Raw genomic sequence first — 19,107 nt, 5'->3', positions numbered from 1 at the left:
TAGTCTTTGAGTATAACAAAATGGTACAGTATTGATTTCTTATGCTGTGCTAAAAAAAAAAACAGACATGAAAAGAGAGCAGCAATCTCTAGGCTGCCTGCAGCAGCCTTTCCTGATCCATTCCTTCTAGATGAGCTTATTTATTTGCTAGTTTATATCCCACTTTTTATTCAGGAAGCATACCCAGTGCTCTTTCCTCCTATTGTTCCCACAATAACAATCCCAGTGAGTTTTCACAACAGAACATGGATTTGAAGTTGTTTCACTTGTTCAATCCAACAACTTAACCATATTCCAAATTGGTTACAACTCCACCATTTGCTGCCAGGAGGACAGACTCCTATTTTGGATAGGTAATCCGTTTTGAAAAACCTATGGTAATCTACAGGAACAGTAATTTTTGAGTTCTCTCATTATCTTATATAAAAATCTTAACGCATCTTTCAAGCGGGCAAAATCATATATTGCCTCATCTCCCCCCCCTTCCCCCCCGGCTGCCAAACATTTTACAGTTATGAGGTATTTTCCATTTTTTTGTGCTGGTGATCATGTTCTCAGAACACATGAAATGTGAAAAATTGTTCCTTCAGCATTTTTTTCCCTGCTGCTATTTTTCTCAGATTTTAGCATCCTTCTGTCAGAGATGACAGGATCTGTGTTGTTCCAATAGCAATAGCACTTAGACTTGTATACCACTTCACAGTGCTTCTAAGTGGTTTACAGAGTGCATATTGCCCCCCCAACAATCTGGATCCTCATTTTACCAACCCTGGAAGGATGGAAAGCTGAGTCAACTTCAGAATCGAACTGCAAAACTGCAGTCAGCCGGCAGTCAGCAGAAGTAGCCTGCAATACTGCATTCTGACACTGGCTCAATGGAAGGCAAGATATTGCATAGTTTAGTTATTAATTTTACAGGGCTTGAAATCAGCCTCATCTGAATTGTACAACTTTATGACAAATATGACCTTAAAAAGAATAATATGTTTTATTGACTATCACAACTTTCTTCAGCTGATTCTTACTGAATAACAATTTTTATTATTATTATTTTAGGGCCTGTTTGTTAGTGGTATTATTGGGGATCGTTTGAACATGCGCTGGGTTCTGGCATTTGGGATGTGCTCCTCTGCCTTAGTGGTAAGTTGGAAAATTAAAGTTGGGAAAGTATGCTGTCCTGGGTAATGTTTGACTTTGAATATCTGTAACAGTTTCCTCAGAAATCACTTCTAAGTAAATGAAGATATTACATTCAAGAAACTCAGTAGGATCTTCAGCTTTATAAAAGAATCCATGGACCGAACATTTTGATGTATTAGTGCTGGAGATTGCATTTCATAGCCGAATGATTCATTAATTTGATAAAATATTCTTGAGATTTCAGCTTGTTAAAATATTTTTCAGAGCAAAAACAGGAAATGGACTAGGATACTTCTTGTTGAATCCATTTTATTGCAAATTATAGTTGTTATTGTGTGGGGTAATTTTAATTTTTTTAAAATTAATAATGTGCAAGTTCTGTACACTGAAGCTTGTGCTTGGACAAATGCAGTTTTCTGTTTGGTAACAGACATAGGAAAAAATTACTAAAATACGTTTTCTTGCTGTAGTAATTAGAGATGTTGTTTTTAAATGCCTAAGTTATTAACGAGTACCATGTGAGTGAAATTCCTTCTTTCTTTTAAGCCAGGCCTTATTTGAATTATGGATGATTTTCCCTTCTGCCTTACATTCTCAGAACGCATTTGGTTGCTATCCCCAGAATTGTGAATAGCTATTTCCTGTAATGAGTTAAAATAATTTCAAGGTACCCAGATAGATCTTAACTTGTAGCCTATAAATAATATAGAGCATGGCTAGAAAGCATTACGGATTTATTTGCCAGACTAATTCGGGATCAACACTACATTTTCTTCTTGTTGTTGTTTTTTAGGTGTTTGTGTTTGGCACTGTCACCGAATGGCTGCATTTCTACAACAAGTGGTTCTACTGCTGCCTGTGGATTGTGAATGGCTTGCTGCAGTCCACGGGCTGGCCCTGTGTGGTAGCTGTCATGGGAAACTGGTTTGGCAAAGCTGGGTATGCAAAAAAAAATTTCTCTCCCTTGCACATGTTTTTTTAGCGGCTTTCCTCTCCTCTGTGTGGTTATTGTGCAATGTTCCTGTTAAACATGTGTTGCCTGTGTGTCCACATTGTTTTGTTTACTGAACACACTAGTCCTGGCCATGTGATTGATCATAGTTGGTTGAGCTGCATTCCTGCCAAGATGAAAATGTGAAATTTTACTTTATCTTATTTATAAGGACAAAGGCTGGTTGTCCTTTTAGAAAAGAAGCAGTAATATTTAACAAGGATTTGGCTGGTAGTGTTCGATTATTTAAGTATAGGGTTTATTACTGTCTCACGGACTCTAGGTTTATAGATGTTATGATAGCAGCAACAGATAGCATACTATTAAGAATATAAAGGATTACAACAGAAGTATGTCTTGCATGCTAATGTGATAAATACGCAAGAAAATATCTCTATGAATATGTGTAAGAACTATCCTTATGTCAGGGGACAAGCTATTCCTTAGGAGAGGAACTGCTGTTGAGAAGGTTAACTGTTGAGCCCACTCTCCTCGGCCTCTGTTAGATAAGGCCCCTCTGGCCACCTGGGCTGATTGGAAGGAATCCATATGAGAAAGGTGGTATCTTCGATGCTCAGGCTTGGAACCATTTCAGATTTTAAAAGTATCAGCCAGCATCTTGAATTGCATTCAGAAACACTCAAGCACCTCGCGCAGAAGTGATACAACTTGGCAGTACCAAAGCTGGCCATTGAACATGAGAACTGCTATTCTAGTTGAAGTTTCTGGATGATCTGGATGGGTGAATGTGAATGTGACTGGGAGAGAACAGGAGCATGAGCAACCACTCGTAGAGCCTGCTGTTCCAGAATGTTTAGAAATAGCTACCTGAAGAGCAACTAAATGCAGGGTGCTATCTATGGCTTCAAAGCCACTGTGTCTCGTATCTCTTCTTCTTTTCTTAATCGCTTACCTCTAGGATCATGAGTGATCAGAAAAACGTATCTGTATATTCTTGTCATGCATAGACTATCTCTGTACATTAAGATCTAGCTACATGCTGTGCATCATCCTCAGGTTATGTTACGTCTTTTAATTTTTGGGTAGAACTTTCTTTTTTCATACAGCATATGTTATTTTACATATTTGCTTTTTAAATCAAATAAATGCATTTCAGTTATTCAAAGTTTTTTTTTAATCTAAACGATGGCTTCTTATTCTTCTGTAATTCTTAAATCCATTATTTTCAGTTGTCCTTTTCTGGGTCTGAAAAGTGTGTATGCTCAAACAGACAAGACATGCACAGCATGATAACATACTTGCTGTACCATCCTGCCCAGAGTACTTTGAGGTGCTTGGTATCAGAAGCTTTCCATTAGAAAGTTCTTCACTGTTTATGGTGTAACTTTTTACAGCAATAGCCATAGCACTTAGACTTATATACCGCTTCACAGTTCTTTACGGCCCGTTCTAAGCAGTTTACAGAGCCAACATATTGCCCCCAACAATCTGGGTCCTTATTTTACTGATGTCGGAAAGATGGAAGGCTGAGTCAACCTTGAGCTGGTGAGACTCGAACTGCTGGCAATTGTCAGTCAGCAGAATTAGCCTGCAATATTGCATTCTAACCACTGCACCACCCTGGCTCCTTTATAGTAGCAATGTTGTGAAAGTCCTAATAAATTAACTTGTAAAACTGAACTCGTGCATGCAGTGTTGTTTGAGGGAAGTGAATTTTAAAATGTTTTTTTGACGAGTCAATACAAAATGCTTTCATCTATTTCCATTCGTCTTTTAACTGCCTTGTTCAAATTGTTAAAAGGGACTAACTGCTTTAGATTTTTTTTTTTTGCTTGACTCCGAGTTATTACCCAACTTTTTTTTTTTTTAAAAATTTCACATTCAGGAGAGGATTTGTTTTTGGACTCTGGAGTGCCTGTGCATCAGTGGGTAATATCCTTGGAGCGTTTCTTGCCTCATCGGTTCTGCAGTATGGCTATGAGGTGGGTGAGGCTTCCTGCCATTATCCTACTTGGATTGGAGCCAGGGATATTTGAGCATGAATTGTGTGTTTTTATTTATTGAACTTATTAGCGTTTCTCTGTGTCTTCCAATAAAATATGTTGGGACTTTATATACAAGCAAAAATGAAATACCGGGAGGATTAATTGCTAGACTTAAGATGAGAAAATCCAAGAGACACCCATAAAATAGCTTCATTGGTTTTTTTTTCCCCCTTTCAGTATGCCTTCTTGGTGACTGCATCAGTACAGTTTGCTGGAGGAGTTATTGTCTTTTTTGGCCTTGTGATTTCTCCCAAAGAGATAGGTAAGTAGAAGCACCCTTTCACTTGTTTTTTCTTTGCTGCTTGCAATCCCAAATTGCAAGTGGTGCATAGTTAATTTTTGACTTCGTACACCACTCAAAATCCATATTAAATATTGAAAACCTCATTAGATGCTGGCATTAGGGGTAAGATTTTTTCCCCAATTTTAAACATTAACAAGTAGTCCTCGATTTACAACAGTTGGTGATCGTTCAAAGGTACAGTGGCACTGAAAAAAATGTGACTTATGACCGTTTTTCAAAGTTACGACCTTTGCAGCCTCCCATAATCATGTGATCAAAATTCAGACGCTTGGCAACTGGTTCATACTTATGACCGTTGCAGTGTCCCAGGGTCATGTGATCACCTTTTGCGACCTTCTGACAAGCAAAGTCAATGGGGAAGCCAGATTCACTTAACAACTGGGTTACTAACTTATAAATGACAATGATTCACTTAACAACCAAGGCAAGAAAGGTCATAAAACAGGGCAAAATTTATGTGTTGCTTGACCACATAAATTTTGGGCTCAATTGTGGTCATAAGTCAAGGATTATCTGTACTGTATATCCTGCCTTTATCACAAGTCTAAATTGGTCAACAGACAAACAAAATGGTGTGCACCTACGAAAGAACGACATTTCTGAACTTCATAATTAAAAAGGCAACAACAATAATATGGCAGTAATAAAACGGTACCAATATTTCACTTGACAAAATGTCTGCAATGCTGCATCTGAAACCAGGCTGATGACTCACAGTACAGAATTAACTTTTAATGGGAGTGTTGTGGCCTGGTAGATTACTTCAAAGTGGATTCACATTTTATTACACCTGAGTTCTTCACAGCAACTTCCTTAAGGGTTCAGTTTTGGTCATAATACCTCCAAGAGTAGAAGCATTTCTAAGCCAAAGGGGAAGAGCAGGAGGGAGCAAGGGAGCCGATTCAGAAGGGAGGAACAAGCGCTCAAAAGAGCAGGCATGAGCCGAGGGGATTTTTCCCTTCCTTTGCTCTTTTTAAGTTGTCTTTCTGTGATTTCTCCTAGGCCTCCCTGAAATTGGCAAAGAAGGGAAGGGTGAAACTGCTGAAGAAGATGCCACTGAGCCATTAATTAGCAGCCATGAGAATGAAGATTTTGACGAACAGAATTACACTATTCAGGCATCCAACCTAAGCAGTGCAAATGCTCCATCCCAGGCCATTGGATTTTTTCAGGCATGTTGTCTGCCTGGCGTCTTATTGGTAAGGTTGTTGTTATCATCCCCTTACAGTGATATATTTTTTGCACTAAGAAACAAGGTCGCATGAGATCTATAGGCACAAGTATTTTTAAGGACACTGTCTTGGTTCTCCCCTCCCAATATCCTTTTATCCTCCGGTATTTTTAATCAAGAAAGTTTTACTTAAATAAAAACAGAAGCTGGCATGCTGCAAAGCATCAATTTATTTCTAGGAATATCTTTAGAGCTCACATGGGGTAAGAGGAAATCGAAGTAAAGGAACAATGGACAGCTTCAGCCCAATTCTTAGCTTAGCAATCTGCCAACCTGCAACCCCCCTCCCCCCAAAAAAAAAAAAAAAGAAGGACAGAAGTAAGTGAAGTGATAGACAACATCTTGGGGTGGTGAGGAGCAGCCTAATTAAGTTTGCTTCCTTATCAGTGTGTGGTTTGTGACTGGCTGTGTGCACATTACCCTTGAGTATGTTTGCTTATTCCAATATTTCTCAATCTTGGCAATTTTAAGATGTGTGGGTCTCTAACTCCCAGAATTCCCCAGCCAGAAATCTGGGGAATTGTCCACCTATCTTAAAGTTGCTGAGATTGACTGACCTAGTCAATATTAAATAATGCTGCGTAGGGTCAGAACAAGAAGAGACAGCATCATTTTGCATTTTTAAGAAAGCCGGGCAGTGCTTCCCATTTTTTCCTCTCATACTGGTGCATTTGACAGGCAATAACTGATCTCCAGTTCATCCAACATGTTTTCTAATGGATCAGATTCAGATTCTTCTATTCAAGATCTGATAGTCTATGCCAGGCATCCCTGACATAGAGTGTCAGCTCTTGAATAGAAAAATCTGAACCTGATTCCCTTTTAAGTTGGCCAACCTTGTCAACTTTTAAGAAATCCAAATCAAGACGGCCACTTCCAGAAGCTGAATTATAGAAATGACAGAAGCAAGAAATTTCAACTAAAGCTTATGATTCGTCATAATTACCCTAACAACTTAACAGTAGCAATACCATTACTCTTACTTGTGCCCATCCTACAGCTTTAATAAAGGTATATCTGCTGGCTGGGGGAATTCTGGGAGTTGAAATCCACAAGCCTTAAAGCAGTGATCCCCAACCTTTCTTATGCCGCGACCCGGTATCCCCAACCTTTTTTATGGCGCGGCCCGGTACGGCATTAGCTAGGCGCCGCCATCTTTTTGATGAAAAGTGCTTCCGGTGACCTCACCGGAAGCACTTTTTCATCAAATGAAGGCGGCGCTAGCGCTCGATGAGCTTTCCGGGTAGAAATGGCTTTCTACCGGAAAAGCTCACCGAGCGCTGGCGCCACCATCTTTTTGATGAAAAAGTGCTTCCGGTGAGCTTTCTACCGGAAAAGCTCACCGGAAGCACTTTTTCATCAAAAAGATGGCGCGCCAACAAACCAGCGGGCCGGTAGGACTTGTTCCACGGACCGGTACCGGTCCGTGGACCGTGGTTGGGGACCCCTGCCTTAAAGTTGCCAAGACTGAACATCCCTGCTCTATGCATTATAGAATTACCAAGCCATGCTGACTCAGCTAGGATTGTTTTGATTCTAATAGCTTTTTTTGGGGGATGGTATTTATTTGTTTCAGTATTCCTTGGCCTATGCTTGCCTGAAGCTAGTGAATTACTCCTTCTTCTTCTGGCTGCCCTTCTACCTCAGCAACAATTTTGGTTGGAAGGAGGCAGAAGCCGACCAGCTCTCAATCTGGTATGATGTTGGAGGCATTATAGGTATGGCTATGGAGCAAAAGACAAATTCTTTTTGTTGTTATGTTTCATTTTCTGTTCATTGTGGGATTAGAACAGGATGTGGCTGGGTGTGGGTGAGAATGCTAGTTTAAAACTAAGTAGACACCACTTGTCTACCAATTAGTGACTGGCATGCAAAGTGATGATGGATGTAATAGGCCAAAGGATCTGCAGGATGTCAAATGTATGTATTTATTAGAATTTATCCTGTCTTCATTATTTTATAAGTAACTCAAAACAGTGAAGTGGAAGCAGTATGCTCCGTCCCATATTTGGGTAAACCAGGTTGCCCCGATAGACTGGTCCCACCAGAAAAAAACACTTAATCTCTCTCCTGGTACAGCTGACAAAGTGAGGAGAGCCCGTGGCTTAGAGGTTAATACATCTACTTAATATGCAAGTACCCAGGGTTCGAATCCCAGAAAGGGTATGGCTAGCTGATGAGAGCTAAATAGCTTGAAATAGAACTATACTAGTCTCCATTTATTTCTTTGTCAGTAAAATATAAATTCAACACACACAAAAAGAAAAACACTCAAAGCATTGAGCTTACATAATACTTCTTCCTCACACCTCATAATAACAATCTTATAAGGTAGATGGACTGAGAGAAAGTGACTAGCCCAAAACCGCCTGGCTGGTTTTCATGCCTAAGGTGGGACTAGAACTCACAGTCTCCTAGTGATTGGCCCAACATCCTCCAGTGTACTTTCATGCCTACGTTTCCTGGTTTCTAGGTCACACCTTAACCACTACACTAAACTGGCACTATAACAATCTAATTGCCTACAGCAGCTTCCCAACACACTTGGGCACTGCCCCATCTCCAACTCCCAGAATTCTTAGCATTAGTGTTGCTTGTCTGGGCTATCTGGAAAGTTTAAGTCTCACTTTGGAGAAAACCAAAATGGGAAAAAGATGGTTTAGAATAGTGGCTGGAGAATCTTCCAGTTAACACAATGTATGAAAGACAGACAGCTAAATTTGTAGCCAATTGTGCTTTTTTAAAAATTAATCAGTTAAATTTATATGCTTCCCATCTCACTATCCAATGATTTTGGATAGCTTCCAACATTGTAAAAATAGTAAAGTAATAAATGCCGATTCTTGTTGTGCATTTTTTCTTATAATGATTATGATCTGTTGTGATAAGTCTTTATTCCTTTTATTTCTACAGGTGGTACCATCCAAGGTTTTATCTCTGATGTGCTGCAAAGAAGAGCTCCTGTATTAGCAATTAGCCTCATCTTGGCTATTGGATCTCTCTTTGGATACAGCCGTGAGTACTTTCCTGCACAGTAGGTTTTGTGGCATGAGCTGTTTTCTTTACCATATTAAATCAGCAGTTGAAATGGGTTACAATCAACTCAGCTTTTGAGTTTAATAAGAGATAGAATTCTCAGTAACCTTAAAAAAAGTCAGTTACAAGAAACCTGCTCAATAAGCTGGGCAGCTAACATCTTACTAATGAAAGTGGTGAGCCAGGTGCTTCTGGGAGACCCACAAACTGAGCGTTCCATTGTGTGCTGGAATGAACAGGAAAAGGAGAACATTCTTTTCCAGTAGAGGGCACTATCTGCACTTGTGCAGATGTACCTTTATTGGAGCATTGCCTGTGTTTAGGCCACAGGCACAAGTGAGAGTTGTTAGGGTAATTACAGCTTTGAATATCCTAAGCCAGGGGTGTCCAACTTTGGCCACTTTAAGACTTGTGGACTTCAACTCCCAGAATTCCTCAGCCAGCAAAGCTGGCTGAGGAATTCTGGGAGTTGAAGTCCACAAGTCTTAAAGTGGCCAAGGTTGGACACCCCTGTCCTAAGCTTTAATTGAAATCCATTGCTTCTATCATTTTGCTGGGAACCCTATAATTTCTAGAATTGAGCTCCCGGAGGTTGCCCTCTCAGTTTATTTCTTTTGATTTCCTCTTTCTGGGTGAAATCAAACGATTTCAAAATCTTTAAAATTTGATTTTTTTCAAAATCAGAATCTGGGTGAGAGCAGTGAGCAAAAAAGCAAAGCTTGTTATTATTTTGGAATAATGTATCTCAGAGATTTCGTGGAGAGTCTCCCCAATCTGCTCTTCCTGATATAGATGTTGAAATATTGCACTAGCAGCAGCCTTCGCTCACTCTTGGCCATATCGCTTGATTAGATCAGTGCTTGGCAAAACACTTGTGCTGAATTCTTGGTTTCAGTAAGGTTGGGAACACGCAGTTCCCTTCAGTTTTGTAGGTTCATCTTATGAGAGGCTAAAGTCCTGTCAGTTCAGTGTTCTTGGCTGCCTTGCTAAATGTTCTATTCCAGTTCAGGGAGATTCAAACAAATCAACTTTTATTGATCCAAAATTGCTCCAGCAATTCAACTATGGACTAAACCAAATATAGCTAAGCCCAGAGCTCCTCTTGCCTTCCTCATCTTTCTCCCCTGGTTTTGAGAGGGAAGCATACTTAACCATCAGTGAAGCCAAAGTTAAAGAAACACTCTATCGCAGCAGAAGATTGCAGCACACATATCGTGCCAATGCATAAGCTTGAAAAGGGTTTCTTATAATCAGCTTTTCATCTCATCTTGAACTTTTTATCTGTGGCAAAAAGAATTATGACCTTTTTCTTTTCTTTGTTTCCATAGGTTCCCCAAATAACAAACCTATCAATGCAGTTATCATGGCAATTACAGGTAAAAGATCAACGTATTTTCAGGGACAGTAAAGGAGATCTGTTTTCATAATGTCATCGCTTGTTTCAATGTTTTGTTCCAGCCATAATCTGGCTTGTGGGTTTTTCCCACTTTTATTTGTAACCCAGCAGATTTATAACAGCATGCTCTATAACCAAATGGGTTATTCAATGCTAAAATCATGGTTTACTGCAATGTATGAAGCAATCATTTAAAGTCTAGTCTGTTACAAAACTCTACTGCCATCGACGTAGATTCTCAGTCATGCAGGTCCTGGTTGTTCCAAAGGTGCTTTTTCAAGATGGCTTCTCAAGTAAGAAGCTCCTTCAGCTCTGGTGGGGATTCCAGCCAGAGCTGAATAAGCTTCTTGGATGAGAAGCCAAGCATCTTCAAAGAAAAACCAGAAAGTCCAATTGCCTCTTGAAAAAACACCCTTGGGTCTACTGCCATAGCATTTAGGGAATACTGTACATTTTGTTTTTCCTTCTTCCAGAAGTTCACAATCAGCACCTTTGGGAGAGGGAAGCAAACACATTTGTGGATATATAATTTCTATTTACTAGTGGGACACTAGACCAGTGGCCCCCAACCTTATGAGCACCAGCGACTGGTTCCACAGAGAGAGGTTCTTCCGCAGACCAGGACCGGTTCCACAGAGTGGGCGTGGTTTCGCATGCTGCCTGCATCCCGTGGATGGAGCTTCACTTATTTGCGTGGCCCAGTTGCTGGTATGCCACGGATCGATGCTGGTCCACAGACCGGAGGCTGGGAACCCCTGCATTAAACCATGCAAACTTAATGATGAGCAAATGGGCAATAGTCTATACCAGTGTTTCTCAACCATGGGAGCTTGAAGATGTGTAGATTTCAACTCCCAGGATTCCCCAGCCAATGGGGAGTGATTGATTGCAAACTAACGATTACTCTAAACTAAATCAGCACATTTTAATATTTCCACTGATGTCTGGATGCATGGCTGGTCTGACTTTTCGATAGTTTTCTTTGGTTAAGGGGCAAGATTGCTGGTTCAGATGAAGACCACCTTGCTTGGCATTGGAAACAGCCCCGCCTCCTCTGTTTTCTCATTCTTACCTGCATTTTTCTTTTGATGTTTCATAGGGTTTTTTATTGGAGGCCCTTCCAACATGATCAGCTCTGCCATTTCTGCAGACCTGGGGCATCAGGACGCGATCAAAGGAAATAGCGAAGCTCTTGCAACCGTGACAGGGATTGTGGATGGCACCGGCAGTATTGGGGCCGCTGTGGGTCAGGTGAGACAGATCGGAAAAGCAATCAGGATCGTTATAGCAATGAAGGAACTCATATAGCTGGTCCTTGACTAATGACCATAATGAAACCTGCTCATTCTGATTGGAAGCGTCGATAGTCATAAGGCAATCATCACTCTACAGGCCCAATTTTACGATCTATTTTTGTAGCACTCATTAAGCAAATCAGTACGGTTAACAGGTGAAGCTGCCGTTGTTAAGCAAATGTGGCGATCATTAAATATACCCATTGGTTGCTATGGGCCATTTTTGCTGAAATGAAGTAAGTAAATGCCAGATTTGTTAAAACAGCTTGTGGCCACGTTGACCACAGGATGCTGCAAATGGCCATAAATTTGCTCAGCGCTCAAAATGCAGTCATGTGACCCTGGGGGGGGGAGAGCAGTCCAAATTTTGGAATTGGGTTGCAAGTGCCCTGGGGGGGTTGGTGTTTTGGAATCTCTTGTAACTTCAGTCACTAAGCAACTGGAGGAGAACGACTAATACCGAAGCGAAGGTTTCTTAAATTGAAATTTTAAGATCTGGCAGGCTTTTCTTTTCAGCAACATTTCACTAAAGGTTGTTTTAGTAGTAATATTCGTTACATTTCAGAAGGGATAAGAAAAAAGGGTGAACTCTCCTTAGAGAAAACATAACTTATTGGGGACTTTTTGTTTAGAAAAATATGCTTTCAGCGTATCTAGAGGACATTCAAACAGCTGCAGTCAAATTCCAATCCTGAGCTCCTGCTGACTTTTTCATACAAACAGCATCTTTTGTGGTGCTGCTAACTTATGTGTTTGAAAGCCTGCTGTTTGGCAGATCTTCCCTATGGCAAATAGCATTTTTAAAAGATTTTTTTAAAATCTTGCCTTTATTACTTTTATAAATAACCTCAATGTTGGTAAATAGCCAGTACTATTTCTTCCTCTCATTTTCCCCACAACAACAACCCTGAGGGGACCTGAGAGAGAGAGAGAGAGTGACTGGCTCAAAGTCACCCAATCAGTTTTTGTGCCTAAGGCAGGACTAGAAGTCACAGTTTCCTGGTTTCTAGTCTTGTGCCTTAAACCAGGGGTCTCCAACCTTGGCCACTTTAAGACCTGTGGATTTCAACTCCCAGAATTAATACAAACGAATTCTGGGAGTTGAAGTCCACAAGTCTTAAAGTGGCCAAGGTTGGAGACCCCTGCCTTAAACTGTCTCTCTTTTCTTTCCCTTTCACCTTTTCAGACTATTAAGGCATTATGTGGGGGTGTAATGGGGAGGATAATGCACAATGAGAGCCGACTTTGCATATCTAGCAATGTTGCTGTCTAGGAAGATGGAGATATAAATAATTTCACTTTCTACTGTATTTCTATGCTTATGCCTTTCCTTATTCATTTCCGTGTCACCTAGAAGAGAGCATCTTTCTTCCCTGTTTCTGCAGGGGGAAGGAAGAGCCCAGTGCATGATTTTCACTGGTTTGTGTAGTACTTGCAAAGTACTGGTTTGTGGTTTGTGTAGTACTTACACCAGGTTTCACTGGTTTGTGTAGTACTTACACCAGGTTAGAAACCAGGAAACAGAGAGTTCTAGTCTCCTCTTAGGCATGAAAGCCAGTTGGTTGGTTTTTTTGACCACTCACTTTCTTTCAGCCCTACCTATCTCACAGGGTTGTTGTTGTTATAGGGAAAATAGGAGGAGGAAGGAGCGCTAGGTATGTTTGGCACCTTAAGTTATTTATAAAAAATAGTAAAGGCAGGATATAAATACATAAATAAATCTAGCAGAAATAGCAAAAGCAGAACTAAAAAAAACAGGATACAGAGAACAAAAGAACAATTGGTAGCTATTTTGGTAAAGTAGGAAAAAGGAAGACTAACTCTTTATGGAGAAAGGAGAGAGAGAGAGAGAGAGATGTAACTGGACAGGGAAGGATGCCATATTTAAATATTATAAATAGAATTAAAATCAACCAGCCTTTCTCAAAATTAAAGGTATAAATTTTTCAGCAGTAATGCCTTCAGCCAGTTCCAAATTCTGCTCCTTTCTTTTAACAGCATCTTAGCAAATGTAAGGTGACAATTCACAAGTCATATTTCTGTTACATAGATAGGACATGAAGGTACTTTTTTTAAAAAACAGCAACTTATGCTCTGTTGCATCAGTGGCCTGCTTCATGCAAAATATAAAGCCGTAATGGATGAGTTCACGCATGACATGAAACCAAGGACAAGCAAGTCCCAGTGTGATTTCGTGCTTTGTGAAGAAGATCAGAAGTGTGTAGAATTATATCCCAATGCAGTAGGCCCAACCAGGCTGCTGACCCCACTTTGGATGTCATTTCCTACAATGGCCAAGCAAGTCTGGGGAGAATGGGGTGGGCTGTAAAGAACTGGAAATGAATAAAAATGTAAACACATGAACAAAAACGTAAATACAAGAATAAAAGCTGTTCTTATTTATTTTTATTTATTGCCTTACTAGCTTAATACCCATGCTTTACTACAAAACTATATGATCGGGCTTAGTTTTTGGGGAGGAAAATAAGGGGGGGAAATTGGGCCTCTGCCTACCAGCATCCATCAGTATTCATCTGGCTAGCGTCCTGTCAGGGTCTGAGAGAGTTGAGGGCTGTTTGGAAACTGAAACAGTATTTGCTGTGTGAGCAAGGTGACAGCAAGGAGCCTGGATATGCTTAGCTCAACTGTTCTGTACTAAAGCTGCTTGCTGCTATGAAACTGAAACTGAAACGCCTCTCTTCTGCCTGTGTTTTGTATTTAGAACAGATTTCTTTTCAGGCAGGGTGGGGGAGTTGAACTCCTTAGCATCAGAGCATGTTAATAATAATATATGAAATACTAAAGCTCTGATGGTCTAGAAGCCAAGAGGAACACATGTGCCAAATTTCAAGTTTGTAGGCTTTTGTGTACCTTCCGAGAACCCACATGGGTTGACTGTAGGAACTATTTACCTGCTTTACTAGCCTGCTGCATTGCTCACTTGCAAAATGGCTCACAAGAACGGTTGTCTGAGTTCCTTTTCCCATTGGCTCCTTTTATGTGTAAACAACCATTTAATATTTACAAATCTCTTCTGTGGGCTTTTAGGCTAAAGCAAAATTCATTATGTTTGTCCCAAAGGTGCTTCTTCTGGAGGCAACTGGACTTTCTTGTTTGTTTTTCTTTGAAGATGTGTCACTTCTCATCCAAGAAGCTTCTTCAGCTCTGACAGGATAGTGGGGAATGGAAGGATTTATACTCCTTGCAGACAGCTGGTCATTTGCATCTTTTTAAAGGGTTGTTGAGGCCACTTGGAGATTTATCTGTGTCCTCAGGTTCACTCCTGGTTCCTGTAGTCTGCAGTTTTTTCCCCCCTCTGGAAATCCATTCCTACTCCCACACCATTCAAAGGGTGTTCATCCCAAATTGTATAGCTAAAGTTCTGTAGAGATCCTCAGTCATCCTCAGGATGACTGAGAATCTCTACAGACGTTCATTATGTTTGTTTCTCTTGACCAGTGTCAGAGCTGCAAGCAGCATCCCTTCTGTTGTAGAGTTTTCGATAGGTCGCAGACGTGTTCACACAAGGAAATACAGGACAAACTTGGAAGAGATGTGAGTGCAATGTAGGAATGCACTTAATGATTTGGCAAAAGTGTTGGCTACTATAGAAAAGTGCTGGGGCTGGAAAGGGTATCTTTAAAACTTGGTTTTGGGGGAATGTTACAATAATGCTTTGGCCAGTCTGATTTGAGGGAGCATAAGCAGTGTGGAATTCCTCTCGGCTTTCTTCTGACTCTGGAGTGGTTTTGCTCGAAGAAATTACTAATCCTTTGCTGCATGACCTCAGGAAGCAACACAGTGCTTTTCAAAGCTGTAAGACCGGCCATTGTGTGAAGATAACAATGGCGTACCTTCTGTAAAATTCATTATTCCTAGCCATTGCCATTCTCCAATTTTTCGAACTTCCTTTATTCACGAGGGCTTTGTGTCTGACAAATTGTATCCTCTACTTCCTTCTCTACCTAAGATTGCTGTTATCTGTGACAGTACATCACCATAGCAACCAGCTGAGATTCCACAAACTGGGCTGTCTCCCCTAGTGGGAAGTCAGCATCAGAAATACGTTGAACTTGTCAGAAAAAGAAGAGCCTTAAAGAAGCCAGCATGTGAAACATAAACACGCTAAGGTTTATTCCAGCGGTAGAAACAAGGGCACTTTGGACCAAATCTCTCCAGAACCATTTGAAGTGATTTATGGAAGAGGATAAAAAGCAGAAACATTATTTATTGATGCACAAAATGTCCCAAGTGAAAATGTAATTTCCATGCAAAAGTAAACATGACTATGTTTTAAGCTAGTTTGTCCACTATGAGCTGCCTAGCCTGTTTAACTTTCAGGGCCTATTAAGTTTCTCATTATTAACTCTTGGATTCCCATATATGTATATGTATATGTATAATATTTTAATATATGTATGGTATTCAGCTTTGTTCGGGTATTTTCCCATGTCATTATAGTTGTGCTTTTAAATATATATATTTAAAATATATATATATATATTTGTGTATGTATAATAAATGAGTACGTGTGTGTGTGTGTGTGTGTGTGTATACATACACATACAGTATATATATATATATATATATATCTCCTTAAGATTCTCCTCTAGATTCGTACTCATTTATTATGCATATACTTATACCTATTTATACGTATATGTTTACATCTTATGTTCATACTTATATTTGTTTTCTCATACATGCTTGACAAACAAAACAAAATAAATAAATAAATTAAATAAATAAATATATATATATAATTTAGAGGCTGCCTGATTCCAGTCAGCAGTTATGTGAAGTGGTGGGAGTTTTTTCCCCCACTGTGATTTAATTTGTGCTATTTTTTTCCGTCTCTCTTTTTTTAATTAAAACAGGAATGTGGAGGAATGTGGAGATAGTATAGGAAGAGAGCAGCGCTTTGCCAGAGTGACGATGTCGCTCTCTCATTAGAGGAGGCGGCATTTGGAAGAGATTTCCAGTGTGAGATCATTGCTCTGATCTTGTGGAAGTCAAAGAAGGCAGTGTTGGACTTAGACCGAACAGTGTATTGGTTGTTTTTTTGCAAGGCCACCTTTGAAGGGCAGAAGCTGTCCCACAGGAGGGTTGCCACAATAAAAACCCAATGAAAACATAATGCAATAGAATAATAAACCTTATGAAATGTGCAGACCTCAGCAGCAGAACATTTATCCATCAGCATTTAAAATCGAAGCAGCATTGCAGCGCTGCAATTAAAGTTCGACTGCTTTTCGTTTAGAAATCTCATCAGCTCCTGGCTGGGGCATCTTAAGGACCATTTCCTCTCTTAGGCTTCCTTTTCAGTCTCTGTCCTGTTCTCTCTCCCTGCTAGGTTCAGATGTGAGGAGAAGAAATGTGGATTTCTTTAGCAACTTCTGCCTTTGGAGAATTTGTGTTTGTGTAGCTCTGCTGCTATATCCTTTCTTATGCTTAGATTTGCAAAAGGATTTTCAGGAGAAGGAGCACCTTTCCCCTGCTTTGGGGATTATAAGACAGCATTTTCAAGCATGCTGTTTGATACTCTCGTAAAGATTTAGATTTGCGTGCCCATTTTCTCCTACCTGCTGTGCTTCAGATATGATGGAGCAGAGCTTGCGTTGTCCACCTCCGAAAAGAACTGTGTGTGAAGCGTGGCTTAATATTGAAAAAATTACTTAGACAAAGGGGAGGGCAAGGGAAAGGTGTATATAAGGAGCCTCTGTGTGTGTCTTTGTATAAGTTTGTATTTCCTTGTACGTGCAGTATGCATGTATAGGCATAGAAATATACCCGTATTTCCCTGAAAATAAGACCGGGTCTTATTTTCTTTTGGGACCCAAAATAAGCACTAGGACTTACTTGGGGGGTGGTAATCTTATTTTTTCCCCATGTACAGGAGGCCCACTTCTGCTTGCTCACGGAAGAGCAGTACCCTGCATGGCAGCTGGCCCACTGCTGCTTACATATGGCCGCAACAGAGCAGGAGGCCAAGCAACGTGCCAGTGCCGCAGCCATGAGACAAGGCAGAGGGTGGAGCTTCCTCATGCACCCAGCACCAGCTTGTCTCAGGGCCCCTGCAGCCAGGCCATCCATGCCCTGACACCTGCCTTGCCTCACAGCCATGGCATCAGCACACCACTCGGCCTCCTGTTCAGTTGTGGCTGTGAGCAAGCAGAAGAAGTGAGCCAGTGGCCATGTAGCTCCTGCTGCACATGGGTGCTGGTGCTGCCACTGTGAGGCAGGTGTCGGGGCATGGATGGCCTGGCTGCGGGGGCCCTGAGGTAAGCCGGTTTGGGGCACAAGAGACAGCTCCACTCCTCTGCCTTCCGGCTGTGGCACCATAAGCAACGAGACTGAATGGGCGGCTGGGCACCTGCACAGGCTCATAAGTCGGGCTTATTTGGGAGGGGTAGGGCATATATAAGGTGCATGTGTAAAAACATGCTAGGGCTTATTTTTGGGATAGGTCTTATTATTCAGGGAAACTGTGTGTGTGTGTATTAGAGATGAATATATATTTGTATGCATAAACAGTAATAGAAAAATAAAACTCGTATGCATTCCTTTTAGGATTTAAAATTCATTTACATTTCCTTTCCTTCTAGTACTTAGTATCTTTGATCCAGGAGAAGTTGGGATGGATGCAAGTTTTCTATTTCTTCATTCTGATGGTAAGAAGACATTTGTTTTTACAGTTTTAGATTATACCCTTTCCTACCAAGCAGCAAGAAAAAAAAAATCCAGATATGAAATTGTTAAGCAAGCAGATGAAAACTCCTGGGTTAGCATTATCTTAAATTGCAGTGCTAGAGTACAAGTCTATACATTATCCAGTTGAGATCAATGGGGGTTTCTTCTCAGTTAAAAAAAAAAGGATTGTGGCCCCAATGAGATAATGTCTTGATTGATGGCTCAATCTTTTCACTGTTGAATTGCTAATAGCTGGCTGGTATCCAGCCCCTTGGTCCCCCTTCTGATGCCATCTCTCGACCGGAAACAATTGCAGGTGAATATTTAAACATTTTGAATAAGGAGAACGAAACACATCGTTTCTTAGCTAAAATTCATCTAAAGAAGATGAAGGGCAATCAAACCTTATAGAAGTTTTCAGTGTAGTTTCAATGTATTTTAACTTTTTTAATCCTGGAAGGATTACATTTCTTCAATTTCACAGAAGATGGCATTATGTATGAATCATCTGATTGACAACTGTAACACATTGAATATAATTTCTTCATAGGTTGCATGACATTCAATATGAAATAGCTCTCACGTGAAATTGAGATTGTTAGGGTCTGATCTGTATCATTGATAATGGGTGTAATTTTCAGTCTGTAATTGGTCTGCCGTCTCAACGGCCTGCATTTGAAGAATGTGCCTCATAGGGAAGCTGCAATCCTGAACTCGTTTAGAGTAAGTAGGTTAGGTAGAACTTTGAGTAAATGTATACGGGACTGTATAATAACATCTCTTAAGAGCTAAACATCCTTTCTTCATATGGATGCAAAGCATGGATTTCAACTATTAGAATTCTCTGCAGTAGCCGTGAGCTGATGGGGGCATTCTTTGAGCTGTAGTCCACATATTTGGATTGGAAAAGCTGGGCTCAATGTGAAGGGGGACTATCATGGAAGTTCACCCAGCAGAAATATGTACGGCTGTTCCTTTATGGGGAAAGGCCATCAATTAAACTAAGGGTGGGAAATTG

At 40.5% G+C, this 19,107-nt stretch overlaps 1 protein-coding gene across 3 annotated transcripts in view; it reads left to right on the top strand.

Moving 5' to 3' along the window:
- SLC37A3 (solute carrier family 37 member 3) overlaps positions 1-19,107 on the top strand; it is a 34,915-nt gene that overhangs the window by 9,280 nt on the left and 6,528 nt on the right. For all 3 annotated transcript variants that reach the window (XM_087968493.1, XM_087968494.1, XM_087968495.1), the window contains exons 5-14: positions 1,057-1,140; positions 1,934-2,079; positions 3,978-4,074; positions 4,315-4,399; positions 5,444-5,640; positions 7,249-7,390; positions 8,586-8,687; positions 10,037-10,084; positions 11,204-11,355; positions 18,005-18,070. In XM_087968493.1, the coding sequence (XP_087824619.1) occupies positions 1,057-1,140; positions 1,934-2,079; positions 3,978-4,074; positions 4,315-4,399; positions 5,444-5,640; positions 7,249-7,390; positions 8,586-8,687; positions 10,037-10,084; positions 11,204-11,355; positions 18,005-18,070 (1,119 nt within the window). The remainder of the gene's footprint in view (positions 1-1,056; positions 1,141-1,933; positions 2,080-3,977; positions 4,075-4,314; positions 4,400-5,443; positions 5,641-7,248; positions 7,391-8,585; positions 8,688-10,036; positions 10,085-11,203; positions 11,356-18,004; positions 18,071-19,107) is intronic.

This window comes from Notechis scutatus, chromosome 6 (genome assembly GCF_049901735.1).
Source record: "Notechis scutatus isolate UNSWTSFEM ecotype Mainland chromosome 6, rNotScu1.2, whole genome shotgun sequence".
In the NCBI taxonomy this organism is placed as follows: domain Eukaryota; kingdom Metazoa; phylum Chordata; class Lepidosauria; order Squamata; family Elapidae; genus Notechis; species Notechis scutatus.
Note: the sequence above shows the minus strand (reverse complement) of the source record. Positions and strands in the feature narration are given on the sequence as shown.